The sequence below is a fragment of the Equus asinus genome, chromosome 7 (assembly GCF_041296235.1).
Source record: "Equus asinus isolate D_3611 breed Donkey chromosome 7, EquAss-T2T_v2, whole genome shotgun sequence".
Classification (NCBI taxonomy): Eukaryota; Metazoa; Chordata; class Mammalia; order Perissodactyla; family Equidae; genus Equus; species Equus asinus.
The window spans coordinates 82,156,953-82,176,483 of NC_091796.1; the positions used below are offsets into that span (position 1 = coordinate 82,156,953).

The 19,531-nt window shown below is 45.4% G+C and overlaps 1 protein-coding gene across 2 annotated transcripts; it reads left to right on the forward strand.

Moving 5' to 3' along the window:
* The first annotated feature begins 5,079 nt into the window (after positions 1 to 5,079).
* LOC123287150 (acyl-coenzyme A thioesterase 1-like) lies at positions 5,080 to 12,166 on the forward strand. Of its 2 annotated transcripts, XM_044773964.2 has the most exons (3): positions 5,080 to 5,699; positions 8,056 to 8,258; positions 10,123 to 12,166. In XM_044773964.2, the coding sequence occupies exons 1-3, from the start codon at positions 5,243 to 5,245 to the stop codon at positions 10,726 to 10,728; spliced, it is 1,266 nt and encodes a 421-aa protein (XP_044629899.1). In that variant the 5' UTR covers positions 5,080 to 5,242; the 3' UTR covers positions 10,729 to 12,166. The 2 variants fall into 2 exon arrangements, with proteins under 2 accessions (XP_044629899.1, XP_070370119.1); XM_070514018.1 differs by lacking the exon at positions 5,080 to 5,699 and having other exon boundaries at positions 8,178 to 8,352; positions 10,123 to 12,160.
* Positions 12,167 to 19,531: the final 7,365 nt, after the last annotated feature.

Sequence of the window (19,531 nt, forward strand, 5' to 3'; positions counted from 1 at the left end):
CAGTGGAAATATTTAATTATTAAGCATGCTTAAGATGGTACCTTGAGTTGTGGTTAAAAAAAAAAAAAGGGAGGGTGGGGCAAGGCTTTGGTGAAAAATCTGTCTGAAGGATGTAGATTCTTAGAGTTTAGTAATTTTCATTCACGGATTTATAAAAAGAATCTATCCAAGTTACTTTTGAAGCCTGGCAGGGAAGAGAAGTTTTTCCTAAAACCTATTGGGAGATTCACTAGTGGCAATGTGAGATTGTGAGGAACCCCGAAATTGTTAGACTATTGTGTAAACTGTGAGGCTCCCCCTCTTCAAGGTATGATAGCTGTGTGTGGAAATAGGGTGGGATAATTGGTAGTTTCCTTGTGCCCATTTTGTATTTGGTGATCAGGAAAAATTTTAAACGTGGTGTGCTTTGAAAAGGCGCTTCAGAAATCCAAAGGGATATCCACTTTGCCCATTACATGGGACAGAATGATTAAAATTCCTACACCACCAGTGGTCAAAATGGTCAGATCTTTCCACCAGAGATGGACGAAATTGAAAAGATGCCAGTGGCCTTCACAGGAAATAAACAGAGAAAATGATACTGGCTGTGAAAACAGGCACAGGCTCCCAGTAAGCAATGCCAGATACTACTGAGTTTCCTGGCTAGGGCTTTAAACAGTAACTTCCTCATGGATTTTTTTTTTAAAGGTTGGCACCTAAGCCAACAACTCCTCAACTGTTGCCAATCTTCTTCTTCTACTTCTCCCCAAAGCCCCACAGTACATAGTTGCATATTCTAGTTGTGAGTGCCTCTGGTTGTAGCATGTGGGACACCGCCTCAGCACGGTCTGATGACCGGTGCCATGTCCTCGCCAAGGATCCGAAACACCGAAACCCTGGGCCGCCGAAGTGGACAGCGTGAACTTAACCACTCGGCCAAGGGGCGGGCCCCTCTTCATGGTTTTATCACCTAATATGCTTTATCTAAACTTAAAGGAGGTGCGAACATTCCCAAGGCAAATTCTCAGACACAAATCTTGACAAATCAGCTTCGAAAGAGAGGACCTGGAAGAATAGAAAGCTGTGATGTTGTGAGAGGAAGATTATTTGGGGAGAAGATTTGGAGTTTCCAGCTTGGGATGGGAAGATGAGGGGATGAGGGCACTGTCTCCTGGCTGTTTTTCCTGGGCTTTCAAGAAGGAAACCACAGCGGGCAGGGAGCATTCGGCTGGCCTCCCCCGACACCAGGTTCTCTGGCTTCTCTTCTCCTCAGCATGTGGAAGGGCAAATTGGTTTAGTCCTTTTCCATAACTCACCTCAAACTAACCCAGTAATACTAGAGAAGGAAGAGCAAGGCTGCGAAGGGCCAATTAACAGACACACATTGAGAAGACGCCTACTGACTCACTAGGAAATCCAATTCTCACTGTGATATCCAACCAGACTTCTGGAAAACCTACCTGATATTGGTTACTAGGGTCATGGGATAAAGGCTGAGGGACAGTCACATGGACTGGGCTGAACTGGGGAAGAGAGGGTCTCACAGTGAAGACTCATGTGTATTTGACGGTCCCAGTGATAGCTGGACTGTTTTGGTGTTTGATGACATTATGGAGATTACTATGAGCCCAATTATGAGATGTTGGAAAACAAGTGCAGTCACAGAGAATCGTAATAGAAGGAATCAGGAATGACCCAAAAGAGGCCATTTGAACCAGCCGGAGGCAGGCTGCCCCAGTGTCTCCTTTTCACTAAAATGCAAAACAACTGGCATTCCTGTTTTGCCAAATATGTACATCCTGCTCTTCCAGATGCTGAGAGGCAGACTGTTGCAGGGCATGGATGGTGGTGGTGGTGAACCGTCAGAGGAGTGGCAGATAAGAAGGCATGTTCGTGAGCCAGTGTTTCCTTCTGTTCATGTAAGAGTTGCTTGGTCAAACTCTCTGGTCATTGCTCACTGGTGATTTAATGAAACTACAAAAGGAACGATGTAGCACCTGTAGGACTGGATCTCTCACGGTCCCCAGTGACAGCTGCAACCAGGGCAAAACTCTTGGCAAGCACTCAACTGGGTAACGTCCATAGTTCAAAGTTCTGGGAAGTGAGCAAGAGAGGGCTCACCAGGTTAAGGATGAAGCTGCTTTTGTGCCCACACAGTAAATGGCTGTTTCAAAAACTATGCCTTCCATTTCACCCAGTCTCTCTGAATGTAGGGATACTCTCCATACAGACTAAGGGTGAGGCCCCTTAAAGGACACGTGACCCCGATGTCCTTTCTCTCTAGACCCGTTACAACATCAGATTCCTCTGGAGAAACCATATGCCTGAGTCCAGATGCGCTGGACAAGAGAAATAGTCAAGAGTTTCAGGGGATCCTAGTTACAGATTCAAAGATAATGCAAATTCCTGGAAATTCCAGTCAGATGGCAAAGACTAAGTGTATGAGGATATGGAGGAGGAAGGATCGGAGGTGGACAGGTTTTACTAGGCCTACAAGTCAGACACTGAGGACCAATTATCCTCTACAGTGGTCTCATCACTCCCTGAGTTGTTCTCTTTTTTTAAACTTTTTATTTTGAAATTATTTTAGACTTACAGAAATGTTGCAACAATAGTACAGGGTTCCCTTTGCCCTTCATCTGGCTACCCCTAATGTTAACACCTTACAAAACCATAGCACAAATATCAGAATCAGGAAATTAACATTCATATAATACTACCAACCATGCGAGTATCATTGGACCTAAGCAATTGCTACTTGGAGAAAGGACTTACTCAAAGGGTGGTATATTGGCTGCTAAAAATGGAAACATGTAGAGCTGTCTTGTCCCAACAAAACTGTAAAGATGAAATAGTACCAGGCCCAGGACCACAGGTGAGACGGGAGTAATTGGGAGTCTGTCCCCACCTCAAGCTTTCCCCTTTAGCTCTCAGTTGGGTTATCTGAAAAGCACATGGAGCGCAGATGTTAACTGAAGATTACAGAAAACTAGCTGACCTTGTGTTAACTGTGGCTGCCAGTGTTCCTCTGTAGGAAGATCTTTCTAAATCACCCCTGACTGGCATCCTTTTATCGATCTTACTAGGGCATTGCTTTCAATCCCAGTACATTTTCGACATCAACAGCAGTTTGCTCTCACTTGGCAGCGAGTGGTTTCCAGTCTCGCCTCCAAGATCTTTCAGTTCTCTAACATTTGTCATCTTCTGTTAGGGTGGGAATTAAACAGACGTCCTAAACCTGATTCAGATATTGAAAGTACTCCTTAGGTTGATGGCCTACTGATCAGAGGGGACTCAGAAGCAATCATTTCTGAAGCTCAGCCTTTCCATATTGAATTTATATTGAAAGGCAGTGTGCTATTAAGCATGGCAAAGTTCAGGAGCCCTTGCTCAGATAGAAACCTTTCTGGAAGTGTCATTGCCCGGGGAAACCAGAGGAATTGTACAGGCAAAGGCTTTTGTCCATCCATGAAGTCGCTCCCCCTAAACAGAGACACAGGAATTAATTTTTATGTGTAATACTGGAGATGTCATGTATCTGGGTGTTAAGTGACAGCCACTTCAGTCAGTCACCAGACAAGCACTGGAATGTCTCTGAGGCCACTCCCCTCCCTCGAGGGCAAAGTCTGTTCTTCTAGCAGCTGATGAAGGTACCGGTCACTCCATGAAGGCCACCGCTCCTTGCAGGCACCCCTCTCCCTGAGCCTACAGGCCCAAGGTTCTGCAGCAAGCCTTGTTGCTTTTTCCTTTTTTAACCCTGCCCATGCCTTGGCTAACAGTCCCTCATGAAACTCTCTTCAATTACCCAGTGTAAAAGTGCCACTTATTTCCTGACAGAACTCTCCTATAACTCAACACGGACACTGTTTTGACCAGATTTATGAGTTTAGGACCAAAACTCTGAGCACCTGCTATAGGTGTATCAGCGTGGTGTGTTTCCATATGTTAGCCCGTGTGACACCACAATAAGCCTTTCACATGTAAGGAAACTGGGTTCAGAGTCCTCCTTATGTACAGTGCCAAGGATCACCACGCTATTAAGGAGCAGGGTCAGACTGGAACCTGCTAGGTCTCCCATAAACATCTACAGGTTCCCCCCACTATCCAGAAGTAGAGCGTTCCTGTGAAACCTTTCCTAAGCCAAAATGGTGTAAAGCAAAGAACTAACTACCATTAATTCATATGGGAATAACTTTTGAGCATTTCCACACCCCAAAAAATAATCTACCAAATCATACCAAATAACACTAACGTAGAGTAAGAGCAGAAATGACATGATAAGGACACAGCCTATATACGGTGGAAATCAAGCAGTGTAGACACTTACTGGCATCGAGAAGATAGTGAGCACACTGCAAGGCTGAGAGGTGGTGGTGACGCAGATGGCACGTTGGGCCGAGGTGTCCCAAGTTGGGCTGGTGGGAGGGGCAGGGGTGTAGGAGAGAGGAAGAGGGTCATCTACTAACGTCCCATCACTGTCTGAATCCATCAGGGCAGGCAGGTCCCTAACGTCTACACCCTCTTCTGTGTCTGCCTGCTTTGCTGTCGCAGGTCGGTGGAGGTTCATCTTCTGCTGTGACTTTTGAGGAAGGCTTGAAATAGGACAGATGGTCGACTCCTCAGAGTCTGTATGGGCTCACTGGAAGACAAACGCTGGACGCTATTTTCACTTGGTGCCTTTTTTCATAAACGCAAAAGTCCTCTTCGGATTCCACTGCCTTAGCGAAAGCAGGTACTAATGTAGATCTTTCCTACAAGGTAAGTGGCCTTCAAGCGACACTCCCGGTAGCGGGAGAAACCTGTACTTGCTTGGAAGACATTCTAGGAACCCTGGGCTCTCAGAAAAAGGCTTGTTAAAGGACTGAGTGGTAAGGGTGGGATTAGGACTACGTTTTTCCACTGATCACCCGAATTACAACTACCTGGGATGATTTCTATAACTCGCTTCTTGGAACTGCCAGTATTTTTCCGAACCCATTAGCTCTCAGCAGTCGCTGTACCTCTGTTTTGACCCTCTTGCACATTGGATTGCAGGATTGGTAATTAACTCTGATCTTGGCAGACACTTCCTCCCACTCAGTCGCGAGGGGATTGGCCCCCACTCTAGGCGATCTCACACAGCAGCTTAGAGAGTGTCTCCTGCCGGCCCAAAGGGAGTAAGGACAAAGGTTCCAACTGCGCCTGCTTCCCAGCGGGGTGGAGAGCCGCCCCGCCAACCCGTGACTCCGCCGAGCCAGGCCGGCCCTTTCCGGCGCAGATCCGCATGGCGGCGACGGTGACCGTGGAGCCCGCGGGCCGCTGCCTCTGGGACGAGCCCGTGCGCATCGCCGTGCGCGGCCTGGCCCCGGGGCAGCCGGTCACGCTGCGCGCGTCCCTGCGCGACGAGAAGGGCGCGCTCTTCCGGGCCCACGCGCGCTACCGCGCCGACGCCACGGGCCAGCTGGACCTGGAGCGCGCGCCCGCGCTGGGCGGCAGCTTCGCGGGGCTCGAGCCCATGGGGCTCCTCTGGGCCCTGGAGCCCGAGAAGCCCCTGCTGCGGCTGGTGAAGCGGGACGTGCAGACGCCGTTCGCCGTGCAGCTGGAGGTGCTCGACGGCCACGAGCCCGAGGCCGGGCGGCTGCTGGGCCGGGCGGTGCACGAGCGCGCCTTCCTGGGGCCCGGGGTGCGGCGGGAGCCGGTGCGCGCGGGCCGGGTGCGCGCCACGCTCTTCCTGCCGCCAGGTGAGCCCCCCGCTTCCCTATTCTATCAGCCAGTCTTTCTCCTGTTTCCTTGGCTTCTACCGAGAGGAAGGAGGTGGCTCCAACATTCTGGAGGTCCCTGGGGCCTTACACTGTCAAGGACACAGGCGTGAAATGTAGGCCGGCTGGGGAGATGTTCTGCTGATCCGAAACGGAGAGGCCAGTTAAAAAGCATCCTAGGGGGTCAGCTCGGTGACCTAGTGGTTAAGTGGGTCCACTCTGCGGGGCGGCCCGGGGTCGCGAGTTTGGATCCAGGGTGGACCTACACACCGCTCGTCAAACCATGCTGTGGCGGCATCCCAAATACAAAATAGAGAAAGATCGGCACACAGATGTCATCTCAGGGACAATCTGCCTCACACATAAAAAAAGAAAACATCCTAAGGGAAGAGAAAAGACCGTTGTAATTTAAAAAAGGAAACATGCGAAGGCAGGGAAAAGACAGTTCTAAGTTTTTAAAGAAACTTTTTTTGGGTAGTTTTTTATTGTTTTTTAAGTTTCTGTGTTTTCCAACTTTACTTCTAACTCCCACAGATATTAGATTTAAGAAAATCAGCATGAGGGGCCGGCTCCGTGGCCGAGTGGTTAAGTTTGCGCGGTGCGCTGCAGCGGCCCAGGGTTCAGATCCTGGGCGCGGACATGGCATCGCTCCTCAGGCCACCTTGAGGCGGTATTCCACATTCCATAACTAGAAGGACGTGCAACTAAGATATACAACTGTGTATAGGGGCGTTTGGGGAGATAAAGCAGGAGAAAAAAAAAAAAAAGGAAGATTGGCAACAGTTGTTAGCTCTGGTGCCAATCTTTAAAAAAAAAAAAAGAAACAGAAAAAGAAAATCAGCATGAGGGAGAACGGCCTCTTCCTATCAACCGGAAATCTGAAGTTCATGGATAATTTTACCATTACATAAAAAGCAAGTGGCCAATTAATAAAAAAGATGTGTATCCTCATTAGGAATCAGGGAAATGCAAAATAAAACTACTAAATACATTTCATACCCTCACAATTTGCCAAAATGTAGAAGTCTAACCTTACCAATTGCTGACAAGTATGTGGAGCAAAAGGAACTCGCATACACTGCTAAAGGGAATATAGTCATTCATCTCCTCCTGGAAACAATTTGTTTTGGTCTAGAAACTTGACTAGGTCATTCTACTCCTGCTACTTGTGCACCAAGAGGTATTGTGTGTAAGAGCAAAACCAACTGGAAACAGCCCGAATGTCCATCAACAGCAGAACTGACGACTCCACGGAGGTACAGTTACAGCAGAGGTGACTGAACGGCAGCTGCAAGTCACCATGGACGATTCTCCAAACAGTGTGAAATGAGACAAATCCCACGAGAACACGTTCAACATGATTCCAGCTACATCAAATTCAAAAAATAGGCAAAATAAGCAAAATACTAAGGTACACATAGAAGTGGTAATCCTGCGAAGGAAATGAGGAGAATGATGAAATCCAGGAGAGGGGACAGGGAGGGAAGGGGCCCAGGGACTCAGGGAGCTTCAGGGGTTAGTACTGGGTGACTTCTGAAAGTGTTGGGTCGAAAGGGTTTGCTTTAGTGTTATTCTTTAAGTGTGGCCTGTTAAATACAAACTTTGATGTAAATGGTGAAAATAGCCAGTAGATAGAGTCATACAGAATATGTAGCCTTTTGAGTCTAGCTTAATGCCTTTGAGATTCATTCCTGTTGCTCCAAGTATCAATAGTTCCTTCTTGCTTCTTAGTGGGACCCCCTTATATGGATGTACAGTTCGTTGATTTATTCACCATTTGAAGGACATTTGGGTTTCAAGTCCTTGGAGATGATGAGTAAAGTCACTACAAACACTTGCATACACCATTTTGCGAACACAAGTTTTCGTATTTCTTGGGTGGAGACCTGGCAGTGAGGCTGCTGGGGCCTATGGTAAGTATATGTTTCACTATATCAGAAATGGCCAAGTCTTTCCCAAAGTGGCTGTATCATTTTGCATTTCCACCAGCAGTGTATGAGGGTTCCAGTTGCTCCACATCCTCCTGGCATTTGGCACTGTCACTTTGGGGAGGGGGGACAATGATCAGCAGTTTTCGTTGTCTGTATGTAAATTACTTTTAATCAGAAAGTAATACATGTTCCTTGTAAAGAAGTGTGGGGCTCTGAGGCTCAGGGTGTAGAGGGGAACATGGATTCAGCCTCTGCCGCTGTCTGGACCTTCAAAGACCAGAGGTCTTCCAGCATTTCTGATTGTCAACAGAAAACTTTGACATCACCAGGTGGGCAACAGATGGCTTTTGATACCACTGCAAAGAGTTTCAGAAAAAGTTCGTTTTGGTGTTTTGTTTCTTCCACAGAACCTGGCCCCTTTCCTGGGATTGTGGACGTTTTTGGAGCTGGAGGTGGCCTTCTGGAATATCGAGCTAGTCTGCTGGCTGGGAAGGGTTTTGCTGTGATGGCTCTGGCCTATTACAACTATGACGACCTCCCCAAGAGCATGGAGAGCCTCCACCTGGAGTACTTTGAGGAAGCTGTGAACTGCCTGCTTAGTCACCCTCAGGTTGGAACTTCTCTAGGAAGTGTGTTAGAGGACCCAGTTCAAGTGTATGTGTGAACAACCCTCTCTTCCTGGTGCCCCCTCTGAGAGAACAGTAGTAAGTTTTAAAGAAAGCACCTGGTGGCCACAGAACCTGGGAACTAGGAGATGTTTTGAGGGTTCTAGGCTCAGGGTAGCAGAGGATCAGAAGAAAAGCCCTGCCTATTTTCCACTTCAGTCAGAGCTGACGATGTCTGGAAGCTTTGGAGCTCTTAGAAAAGGTGACAGGGCGTCGTGGGGCCAGCATAAGCTGTAGATAGACAAAAGTTAAATTTGAGTTCTGATTTCACAAATTACTAGCTCTGTGACCTTGGGGCCTGTTTGAAATGGGAACAATTGGGATGAAAATAATATCACTTAATTCCTAGTACTTTTATGAGGAATAAGTGGTTGAATACAGTTAAGGATGCTATTGTAGAAGCCACGAGAAAAGAAAGACTGCTGTTGAGAGGTTAATTAAATGGCCATTTGGAATACAAGATTTTGATAAATGTGACAAGAGCAGTCCTTGCTGCATGTTGCAAAACCAGATTACCTTGGAGGGGATTAAGTAGAGAATGGAAGACAAGAAAGAGAAGAGCTGCGGACAATTTCTCCCACAAACTCTACTGTGAAGAGAGTAGGAAACTAGGACAGAGTGCATGTGGGGTCCAGGGACTGTTATGAAAACGGAAGAGGTACTAGACCCGGAAGTGCACGGATGGGAATGAGCCGGTAGAGAAGAAAGTTATGAAGGGGAGAGAGAGACAGAGAGAGAGAGAGGGAGTATTTGCAGGAGCAAGGTCCTGGAGAATCAGAGTGGATGGGATCCCAAGCCAAGCAGAGGAGTGGCCTTTGATGAGAACAGAGGGACTCCTTTGGAACCGGGAGGGAAGGCAGAGAACTTGATTCATGTGGAGCTCAGTAGAGCTGGCAGGGGAAAGGAGGAGGAGTTCCTCCGGGATAGCTTCTGTCTTCTCCATGGAGGATGGAGAGCTGAAAGTGAGGGTGAACAGAGCTGAAGGCACTTCAGGAGGTAGGAGAAGGTGTGGAATGGTCTTTTGGAGACACGGAGAGCAAACATAACAGTGAAGTGTGGTTGGGTCGATGTGCAATATGGATGCTGATTTCAAATTTGTCATCATGAAATGAAAGTAAGACCTGTTGGCACAAATGTGTATTTATTGCTCCAGCAATGTTCATGTGCACCAGTGAGACCTAGAGGAAATGATCAGGTGGATTTAGCCAAAGTTAGCCCTTTTCCAGGCTAGTGTGCCCAAAGGAAGAGAAATATTCAAGGAGTTTAGAGTGCTTGCAAGGGAGTGCTAATAACGATGAGGCTTGACATCTAAGCTGGATGAGGTGGGAAGTGAGAACATGACAAAGGTATTGATAGTGAAAATAGCGGTAGTCAAAGTTTCAAGGAGGTGTTAATGGGCAGTCTAGCATGGCTAATCTGGAATTATTTAAGATGGTGGTCAGAGAGTAGAATGCTTAAGCTGAGATTCTGGAGATGATGTACTCACTGATGATCACTGGGTTTAGGTTATGCCAATGGGAGTGGGTGGCTGAGGTGGGCTAGATAAAAAGATGATTAGGGGTCAGGGAACTGAGAGGCCAAAGTACGTAGTAGATCTTCCACATAGTTGTTGAATTCACCAGGAACGGTGATGGAGAAATTGTGGAAAGGAAGACAGGAAGGATGAGTAAATATCCCAAGGTTGCAAACTTTGTAAATGGCAGAGCCCAGATTCAGGCTCAGTTCCACGTGACCTCTAATTCCAGGCACTACTCCTCACACTGCCCTGATCATGGACTCATTCTCCCTTTTCCTCTGTCCTTTTCTCAGGTAAAGGGTCCAGGAGTTGGGCTGCTTGGCATTTCCAAGGGGGGCGATCTCTGCCTCTCCATGGCCTCCTTCCTGAAGGGCATCACTGCCACCGTCATAATCAATGGCTCTGTGGCCAATGTTGGTGGAGCCTTGCACTACAAGGGGGAGACTCTCCCCCCTGTAAGTTCCAACATAAATCGTATCAGGGTGACCAGTGAGGGCTTCGCAGACATTTTGGATGTCCTCAACAGCCCTTTGGAAGGACCTGACCAGAAGAGCTTCATTCCTGTGGAAAGGGCTGAGAGTGCCTTCCTGTTCCTTGTAGGTCAGGATGACCACAACTGGAAGAGTGAATTCTATGCCAGTGAGGCCTCTAAACGCTTACAGGTGCATGGTAAGGAGAGGCCCCAGATCATCTGTTACCCAGGGGCGGGGCACTACATAGAGCCTCCTTACTTCCCCATGTGCCCGGCTTCCATGCACACCTTGGTGGGCCGTCCTGTCATCTGGGGAGGGGAGCCCAGGGCTCATGCCATGGCCCAGGTGGATGCTTGGAAGCAGCTGCAGGCTTTCTTCCACAAACACTTGGGTGGGGTAAAGGGAACAATTCCAGCAAAACTGTAATCTTTTATTTCATTCTACGGTGTCTCTGATGCTAATTGATCCTCGGAAGAGCTGCACAATTGGTGTGTATGTATAGTTTTCTTCTTCTTAATAATGACTTAGAGTTTTTCTCCCATCACTGTTAAAACAAACTGACCAGTGAGGTTTCAAGATTTTTATAAACTACATACCTGTTCAGTTGTTTGGGAAGAGAGTGATTCTGAGAAACTACAACAGATGGAAAAAGCATTTCTTTTAGTATCTCACAGCACACAACTGACAAGGCTTTAGCTGTGAAAAGAAAAGTGAGTAACACTGGTTAACAGTGCCTGGTACATTATTGGTGCTCGTAATTATGTTTTTAATTATTATTTGTTTAATTAATTTAATTAGATTAATAAATACATGATTGCTTACTGTTCAAGAAAAGCATTATAGGGGCCAGCCCCGTGGCCGAGTGGTTAAGTTTGCATGTTCCGCTTTGGTGGCCCAGGGTTTCACCAGTCTGGATCCTGGGCGCGGACGTGGCACTGCTCATCAGGCCACGTTGAGGTGGTGTCCCACGTCCCACAACTAGAAGGACCCACAACTAAAATATACAACTATGTACTTGGGGGATTTGGGGAGAAAAAGCAGAAAGAAAAAAAAAAGATTGGCAACAGTTGTTAGCTCAGGTGCCAATCTTTAAAAAAGAAAAAAAGAAAAGCATTGGGGCTGGCCCGGTGGTGCAGCGGTTAAGTTGGCAGGTTCCACATCTCAGCAGCCTGGGGTTCGCCAGTTTGGATCCCGGGTGCGGACATGGCACTGCTTGGCACGCCATGCTGTGGTAGCCGTCCCACATATAAAGTAGAGGAAGATGGGCACAGATGTTAGCTCAGGGCCAGGCTTCCTCAGCAAAAAGAGGAGGACTGGCAGTAGTTAGCTCAGGGCTAATCTTCCTCGAAAAAAAAAAAAGAGAGAGAGAATAATAAAGAAAAAAAGAAAAGCAACATATATTAGTATACTCAGATTTGAGTTTCTCCTTTATGAATCTAAATTACAAATCTTAGCTGTAAATTGATTACTACTAGATGTAAAACTACTAAAAATTTTAAATTCAAATACCTTTTTTAGTTCTTTGATAGTTTCTTGGATGAATAATGATTGTCCTAGTGCAAATAAATTTTAAGTTACATTCCTGTTTACACATATGGACCTTTATGATTTAGTTGTTTCCAAAGCTGGTAAAACATTATTTAGATGAATTACATAAGTGATTTTAAAAGTGATTAATGTGAAAATAAATGATTTAATATTTACATCACTTGATGAAAATCATTCCACAATAAGCTTATTAAACTTTTCTTAAAGCTTAATGTATTTAAAGTAAAAAATGCCTCAATTTATGATTATGGTGTTCTGTTTCTTCAATTTTCTTTTTTAATAAAGCAGTTCCTGATATTTTCTTTTCCTGAAACTCAAAAACAGTAAGTGCTCCTTCTGTTTTGTCAGCTTTTTCTCCTATAACACCGTGTGCTCGGCATTTAATCCTAATCTGTGAAGCAGGTGTCATCTTCAGTTTCCAGATGAGGAAACCGAGTCTCACAGACGTTCTTGCATAGTTAATGTAGAGCTGGGCTCAGTATCCCCAAATGCAGATCCTTCTCCCTTTGTTAAGCTGCTTCCCTCATCGCTGTGGTTCTTCATTTTCTTTGGCACAGAGCCATTTATCCGTCGATTTGCCTCCTCTCATCCACCCAGTAGCATGCACATCTGTGTGTGTTCACATCCACACACACAGGGTTGTGTAACTTCAGGTGCATCGTCAGGAATTCCCTTAAGGCCCATCCCTGCGCTCTGCAGGAGAACAGCCCCAGCCGCATGGAAAGGAAATGGCTCTTCTTTCTCCTCTACAAGTTTTCAGTGGAATTCCTGGATTTGCAGTGCAGGGGTGGGGGTTTCTTCAGGGTCCTAGATGTTAAAAATACATTTAAGGGTAGGTCTGGGGGCCGGCCCCATGGCTGAGTGGTTAAGTTCGCGCGCTCTGCTGCAGCGGCCCAGGGTTTCGTCAGTTCTGATCCTGAGCGCGGACATGGCACCACTCATCAGGCCATGCTGAGGTGGCATCCCATATAGCACAACCAGAGGCACTCACAACTAGAATATGCAACTATGTACTGGGGGGCTTTGGGGAGAAGAAGGGAAAAAAAGCTACATCTGGAACCATGTTTAAGCCCTGGCCTTGATGTGGCAGTATGGTTTCGGAAGAGCTGACAGCCGACTCAAAAATGCCTACACCCCTTCCCTTGATTGTTAACCATGTGTAAGTGATTTGCCCGTCCTCATTTCATCCTTCCTCTATTTCTTCTTTCCACTACTGCCTATAAACAAGATAGTCCAAGACACGTCAAGGAATCTCCCTGTTTATCAGGCTGTCAGGCTTCTCTAGGGATTCTGGGGTCGCTCATGAGGGATCAAAAGCAGAAGCAGCAGAGCTTTGGGGGCCTATTAATGACCAAGTCAAATTGTAGACCATATATTTCAAGAGACACAAAGATGATTTTCTCTTTAAATGCTTTTGGGTAGGCGGTGATAAGAAAAGGCAGAATAGAGATGCCATAGGGCGGTGTTATGGAGCGAGGAGTGAAACTACATACTATTGAGGTGAGGATTGGAAAAGAATTCAGAGAAATAGTGGCATTTGATATAGATCTTAAAGAACAGATAGGACTTTCTGAATCTCAGATAATAAAAATATCCAGGAAATCTGGACAATAATTTGAGAGTATCAGTGTTTGGGTTTTCTCATAAGTAGACTATAAAACATTTTTGAAGGAGAATAAAGAAAACTTAAATAAATGGAAAGACATCCCCTTTCATAGATAAAAAGACTTAACATTGAGTCTTAACTGACTTAGTTAAGTTAGTTTACCTTAAGATGGTGATAGTCCCTGTGAGGGGCTGAATTGTGGCTCCCCAAGCCGGATGTTGAAGTTCTGATCCCCAGCACTTCAGAATGTGACTGTCTTTGGAGACACCTTTAAAGAGGTAAGTCAGGTAAATGAAGTCATATGAGGGGGCGCTAATCCAATGTTACTGATGTCCTTACAAGAAGAGATGAGGACACAAAGATGCAGGAGAGAAGACCATGTGAAGAGACAAGGAGAAGATGGTCACCCACAAGCCAAGGGAAGAGGGTTAGAACAGATTCTTCCCTCCTGGCCCCCAGAAGAAGACAATCCTGCTACACCTTAACCTTGAACTTCTAGCCTCTAGCACTGTGGGAAAGGAAACTGCTGTTGTTTAAGTAACCCCGTCTGTGGGACTTGTTGTAGCAGCCCTAGCAAACTAATACACTCTGCAAACTGACTTACAGGCTCAAGGCAATCCCCATCAAAATTCCAGCTGGTTTCTTTGCATAAATTGGCAAGCTGATCCTAAAATTCCCATGGAAATTCAAGAGACCCAGAATCTTTTTTTTCAGAATCTTGAAAAAGAGTAAAGCTGGAATACTCATAATTCCCAATTTCAAAACTTACTACGAAGCAACAGTAATAAAGGCAATGCGGTACAGGCGTAGGGATAGACAGAAAGATCTATGGAGACGGACTGAGAGTTCAGAAGTAAACTCTCACACTTAGAATCAATTGATATTTTTTTTTAAAGATTGGCGCCTGAGCTAACAGCTGTTGCCAGTCTTTTTTTTTTTTTTCTCTTCTCCACAAAGCCCCCCCCAGTTCATAGTCATATATTCTAGTTGTGAGTGCCTCTGGTTGTGGTATGTGGGATGCTGCCTCAGCATGGCCTGAGGAGCGGTGCCATGTCTGCACCCAGGATTGGAACCGGCGAAACCCTGGGCCGCCGAAGCAGAGCACGCGAACTTAACCACTCAGCCACAGGCAACTGATTTTCGATAGGAGTCCCAAAGAAATTCAGTGGGGGAAAGAATGGTCTTTTCAATAAATGGTGTTGGGACAACTAGATATCCACATGCAAAATAATGAATTTCGAACCCTACTTCAAACTATACACAAAAATTGACTCAAAACAGACCAAAGACCTAAAAGTAAGAGTTAAAACTACAGAAGTCTTAGAAGAATATATAGGAGTAAACCTTTGTGACCTTGGATCAGGCAATGTCTGGACATCAAAACTCAAGTAAAAATAGATGAACTGAACTCCGTCAAAACTAAAAACTTTCATGCATCGAAGGATACCACTTACAAAGTGAAAAGACAACTCACAGAATGGGAGAAAATATTTGCCAATCACATAACTGATAAGGGACCTGAATCTAGAACATAAAAAGAACTCTTTCAACTCAATAATAAAAAGACAGCCAACTAAAAAGATGGGCCAATGATCTGAATAGACACGTCTCCAAAGAAGATAAACAATGCCCAATTAGTACATGAACAGACGCTCAACATCATTAGCTATCAAGGAAATGCAAATCAAAACTACAATGACACTACTACATATTAGGATGTTTATAGTCAAAAAGACAGATATTAGGGCCAGCCCTGATAGCCTAGTCGTTAAAGTTCAGCGCACTCTGCTTTGGAGGCCCAGGTTGGGTTCTGGGCAGAGAATCACACCACTCGTCTGTCAGTAGCCACACTGTGGTGGTGGCTCACATGAAAACAAACAATAAAAAGCAGGACATTGGCCACAGATGTTACCTCAAGGTGAAGCTTTCCCAGGGGGAAAAAAAGACAGAAATAATAAGTATTCACAAGGATGTGGAGAAATTGGAACCCTCATCCACTGCTGGTGGGATTGTGAAACAATGCAGCCACTTGGAGAAAAATCTGGCAGCTCCTCAAAATATGAAACATAGACTTACCATATGACCTATTAATTCTGCTCCTGAATATATACAGAAAAATGAAAACATAAGTCTGCAGGTTGCAGAAGAGTAGATAGAGCATGTTCATGCTACCATACACTTACGTACAGTAACATACAGAAAAAAAAATCTAGATGGATGCACCCTTCTTTGGGGTAAACAGGGAACTGGAGAAGAGACTATCATTTCACATTTTAAACTTTTTAGTATTGCTTACATCTGTTTCAAAGAATATATAATCTTTTCTTTAAAAAAGAACTGATTTTTCTTTTACAGAGCAGTTTAAAAAGCAATATGCAAACCTATGGCAATTATCTGGAGACCACGAGAAAACTTGGATGGGCTCAATCTCTGGCTATTATGAAATCAAACATTACATTTTGCTTTACAGTGTTCTACGATTTTCACATACACTATCACGTTTCATCCCCTTTTATCATCTCACACACAAGAACTCTGAGACCTAGAGAGATAATAAACTTGCTTATGGCTAAAGAACTAGTGAGTGCTGAAGCCAGAGCAAGCCCACAACACTGCTGCTCACCTGTGAGTTCCACATTTGGAGTTAGCCTTGGCTCTGACTCTTTTTACAGGGTAATCCTTAGTGGCTTAATGTTCCCCAAGCCTCAGGTTCCTCCTCTGCAATATTTAAAAAATACTCCTAGTGCTTTGTGAATATGTTCAATTTTTAATGTAAAACAGATGGGACATTGATAAAGAGTAACTATGACTTTAAAATATACACAAAATGCTGGGCATCCCAGACATGATACTTACATTGTTTCTAGCGTCACATTCAAAAGGTTGACTTCATATCTACTAAGGCTGAACATTCTCAATCCCTGTGGTAAAGCAATTCCACTCCCAGGTATAGACCTCACTGAAATGAACATTTATGTCCATCAAGAGATATGTTCTGGAATGTTCAGAGCACTACTCCTAATAGTCCCAAACTGGAAACTACCAAATGCCCACAGGCAGTAAATCTGACAAATACCTTTACAATCACAAAATGGAATACTATTTAGCAGTGATAATGAATGATCTACAACTTGGTTCCTGCCCTCAAGTCTGCTCCAACTCCCGATGACCCTGTGAACGACTCATGTCCACAAAGTCTTGTCCTCAACAGCCCTGCTCAGCCCGTGTAGACTCAGGCTTATGGCTTCCTTTATGGAGTCAGTCCATCTCACATTTGGTCTTCCTCTTTTCCTGCTGCCTTCCACTTTTCCTGGCATTATTGTCTTTTCCAAAGAATCCTGCCTTCTCATGGTGTGCCCAAAGTAGGACAGCCTCAGTTTTATCATGTTTGCCTCTAGTGAGAGTTCAGCCTTAATTTGCTCTAGGACCCCCTTATTCATCTTTCTGGTGGTCTAGGGTATCCATAGAGCTCCTCTCCAACACCATATTTCAGATGAATCCATTTTTCTCCCGTCAGCCTTCTTCAAATCCAGCTTTTGTAGCCAGACATAGTAACTGGGCATACGAGGGTGTGGATAATCTTGGCCTTAGTCTCTAATGACACTTCCTGACACTTGCTGATCTTTCCTACATCTTTCATTGCTGCCCTTCCAAGTCTCAGTCTTCTCTTTATGTATTGGCTGCAGTCTCCATTTAAATTGATGATGGAACCAAGGGAAACAAAATCTTCAACAATTTCAATGTCTTCATTGTCTATGTTAAAGTTGTGTAGTCCTTCTGGAGTCATGATTTCTGTCTCTTGATGTTCAAATGCAGTCCTGCTTTGGCACTTTCTTCTTTCATCAGAAGTCGTTTCAAGTCATTGCCGCTTTCTGTCACTAAGATGCTGTCATCTGCATCTAATAAACTATTGATATTTCTTCCACTAATTTTCACTCCTCCTTCATCTGAGTCTAGCCTAGTGTTTTGTACATGTTCTGCACACAGATTATGCAGAAAGGAGGATAAAATGCACCCTTGTCTGACAACTTCGCCTATGGGAAACCTTTCTCTCTCTCCAGATTCTGTCCTGACAGTTTCTTCTTGTCCACAATACAGGTTTCACATCAGGATAATCAAGTGCTAAGGCACCCCCATTTCTTTCTGAGCAGCCCGTAGCTTTTCATGATCCACACAAAGGGTTTACTGTAGTCTATGATGAGGATTTTAGGCTGGTTAATTTTAAAACTGCAGATGAGAAGCAAGCTCCCAGGAGCAGAGTTTGCTTGCCCTTTGTTGGGAGGCATTTGCATTTGTGGGGGGAAACTCCATCTGTGAAGATGCCTCCCTCTCTGTGCCAGGGGGAAGGGGGATGGCCTTGTCTCTAGAAACTCTTAATGGGGAAGGCAAGAACTTAAGTTGGTTACTGTCTGGCAACCTCATGTAACTGATTTAGGCTGGTGGCTTCTGGCCTTTACTTAATCCGATTTGATTCTTATCTAAAAGTTGTGGGAACACCCAATGGCCAGACCCCACCTGCACTGATACCATTTTAACTTTTTTACATGTTCTTTCCTTTGTCTTGTAAAGAGATGGCTCACATACCTATGCCTTAAATTTAGCCTTACTCTCCACCCATGTTTGCAGCAGTAGCAGGGACAGCAGCAGCGGCTCCTCCTGCCCGTGGGCCCTGTCCCCACGCAGCAGCCTGACTGCCCATGGGTCCTGTCCCCATGCCGGCAGCAGCAGCTCTGACTGCCCATGGGTCCTGTCCCCATGCTATTCCACACTATTCTCTAAATAAAAGAGCACTACGGCCAGATCTTGAGAGTCCAAGAAATCTTTCTTTCGACTCCTCGTCTCACCGACCCCGCATCAGTTCTACAAAAGGACCTTTGCCTCGATGTCTGGCCATTCTGTTGTGCATTGGGCAATCAGACTCACTTGTGGTTGGTAACATGAATCTGTCAAAATCCTAACAAGAATGTGCCAACAAATTTGGAAAACAAAAAGTGGCCTACAGAGTGGCAACACTCAATGTGTATCTCGATCCCCATAGAAGGACATGTCAAGGAGTGCAGTAACCATAGAACCATTGCTCTGATTTCCCATGCAAGGAAAGTGGTGCTCTGGGTGCTGCAACAAAGGCTTTTACCCTATCTGGAGCAGGAAATGCATGCTGTGCAAGCTGGATTTTGAAAAGGGAGCCCATAAGATCTAATTGTGATTATTTGTTGGCTACTGGGGTGTTCCCAAGAATTTCAGAAGGTTAAGTTGTTTTGTAGACTGATGCAGGGTCAGTGAGACGAGGAGTCGAAAGAAAGATTTCTTGGACTCTCAAGATCTGGCCGTAGTGCTCTTTTATTTAGAGAATAGTGTGGAATAGCATGGGGACAGGACCCATGGGCAGTCAGAGCTGCTGCTGCCGGCATGGGGACAGGACCCATGGGCAGTCAGGCTGCTGCGTGGGGACAGGGCCCACGGGCAGGAGGAGCCGCTGCTGCTGTCCCTGCTACTGCTGCAAACATGGGTGGAGAGTAAGGCTAAATTTAAGGCATAGGTATGTGAGCCATCTCTTTACAAGACAAAGGAAAGAACATGTAAAAAAGTTAAAATGGTATCAGTGCAGGTGGGGTCTGGTCATTGGGTGTTCCCACAACTTTTAGATAAGAATCAAATCGGATTAAGTAAAGGCCAGAAGCCACCAGCCTAAATCAGTTACATGAGGTTGCCAGACAGTAACCAATTTAAGTTCTTGCCTTTGGCATTGATTAAGAGTTTCTAGAGACAAGGTCATCTCCCTTCTTCCTGGTGCAGAGGGGGAGGCATGGAGATTTCCTTCACAAATGCAAATGTCTCTCAAAGGGCAAGCAAACTCTGCTCCTGGGAGCCTGCTTCTCATCTGTAGTTTTAAAATTAACCAGCCTAAAATCCTCATCAGAACGAAAAAGGCTTTATTGCGGGGTGATCAAGCAAGCAGACAGAGGCAAAGCTCTCAAATCTGTCCCCTCAAGTGGCTTGTGGGATATTTATCGGGGCATAAGGAGTAGGAAGGTGTTGGGAGCTGAGAGAGGGCAAGAGGAACTTTCAAGAGTG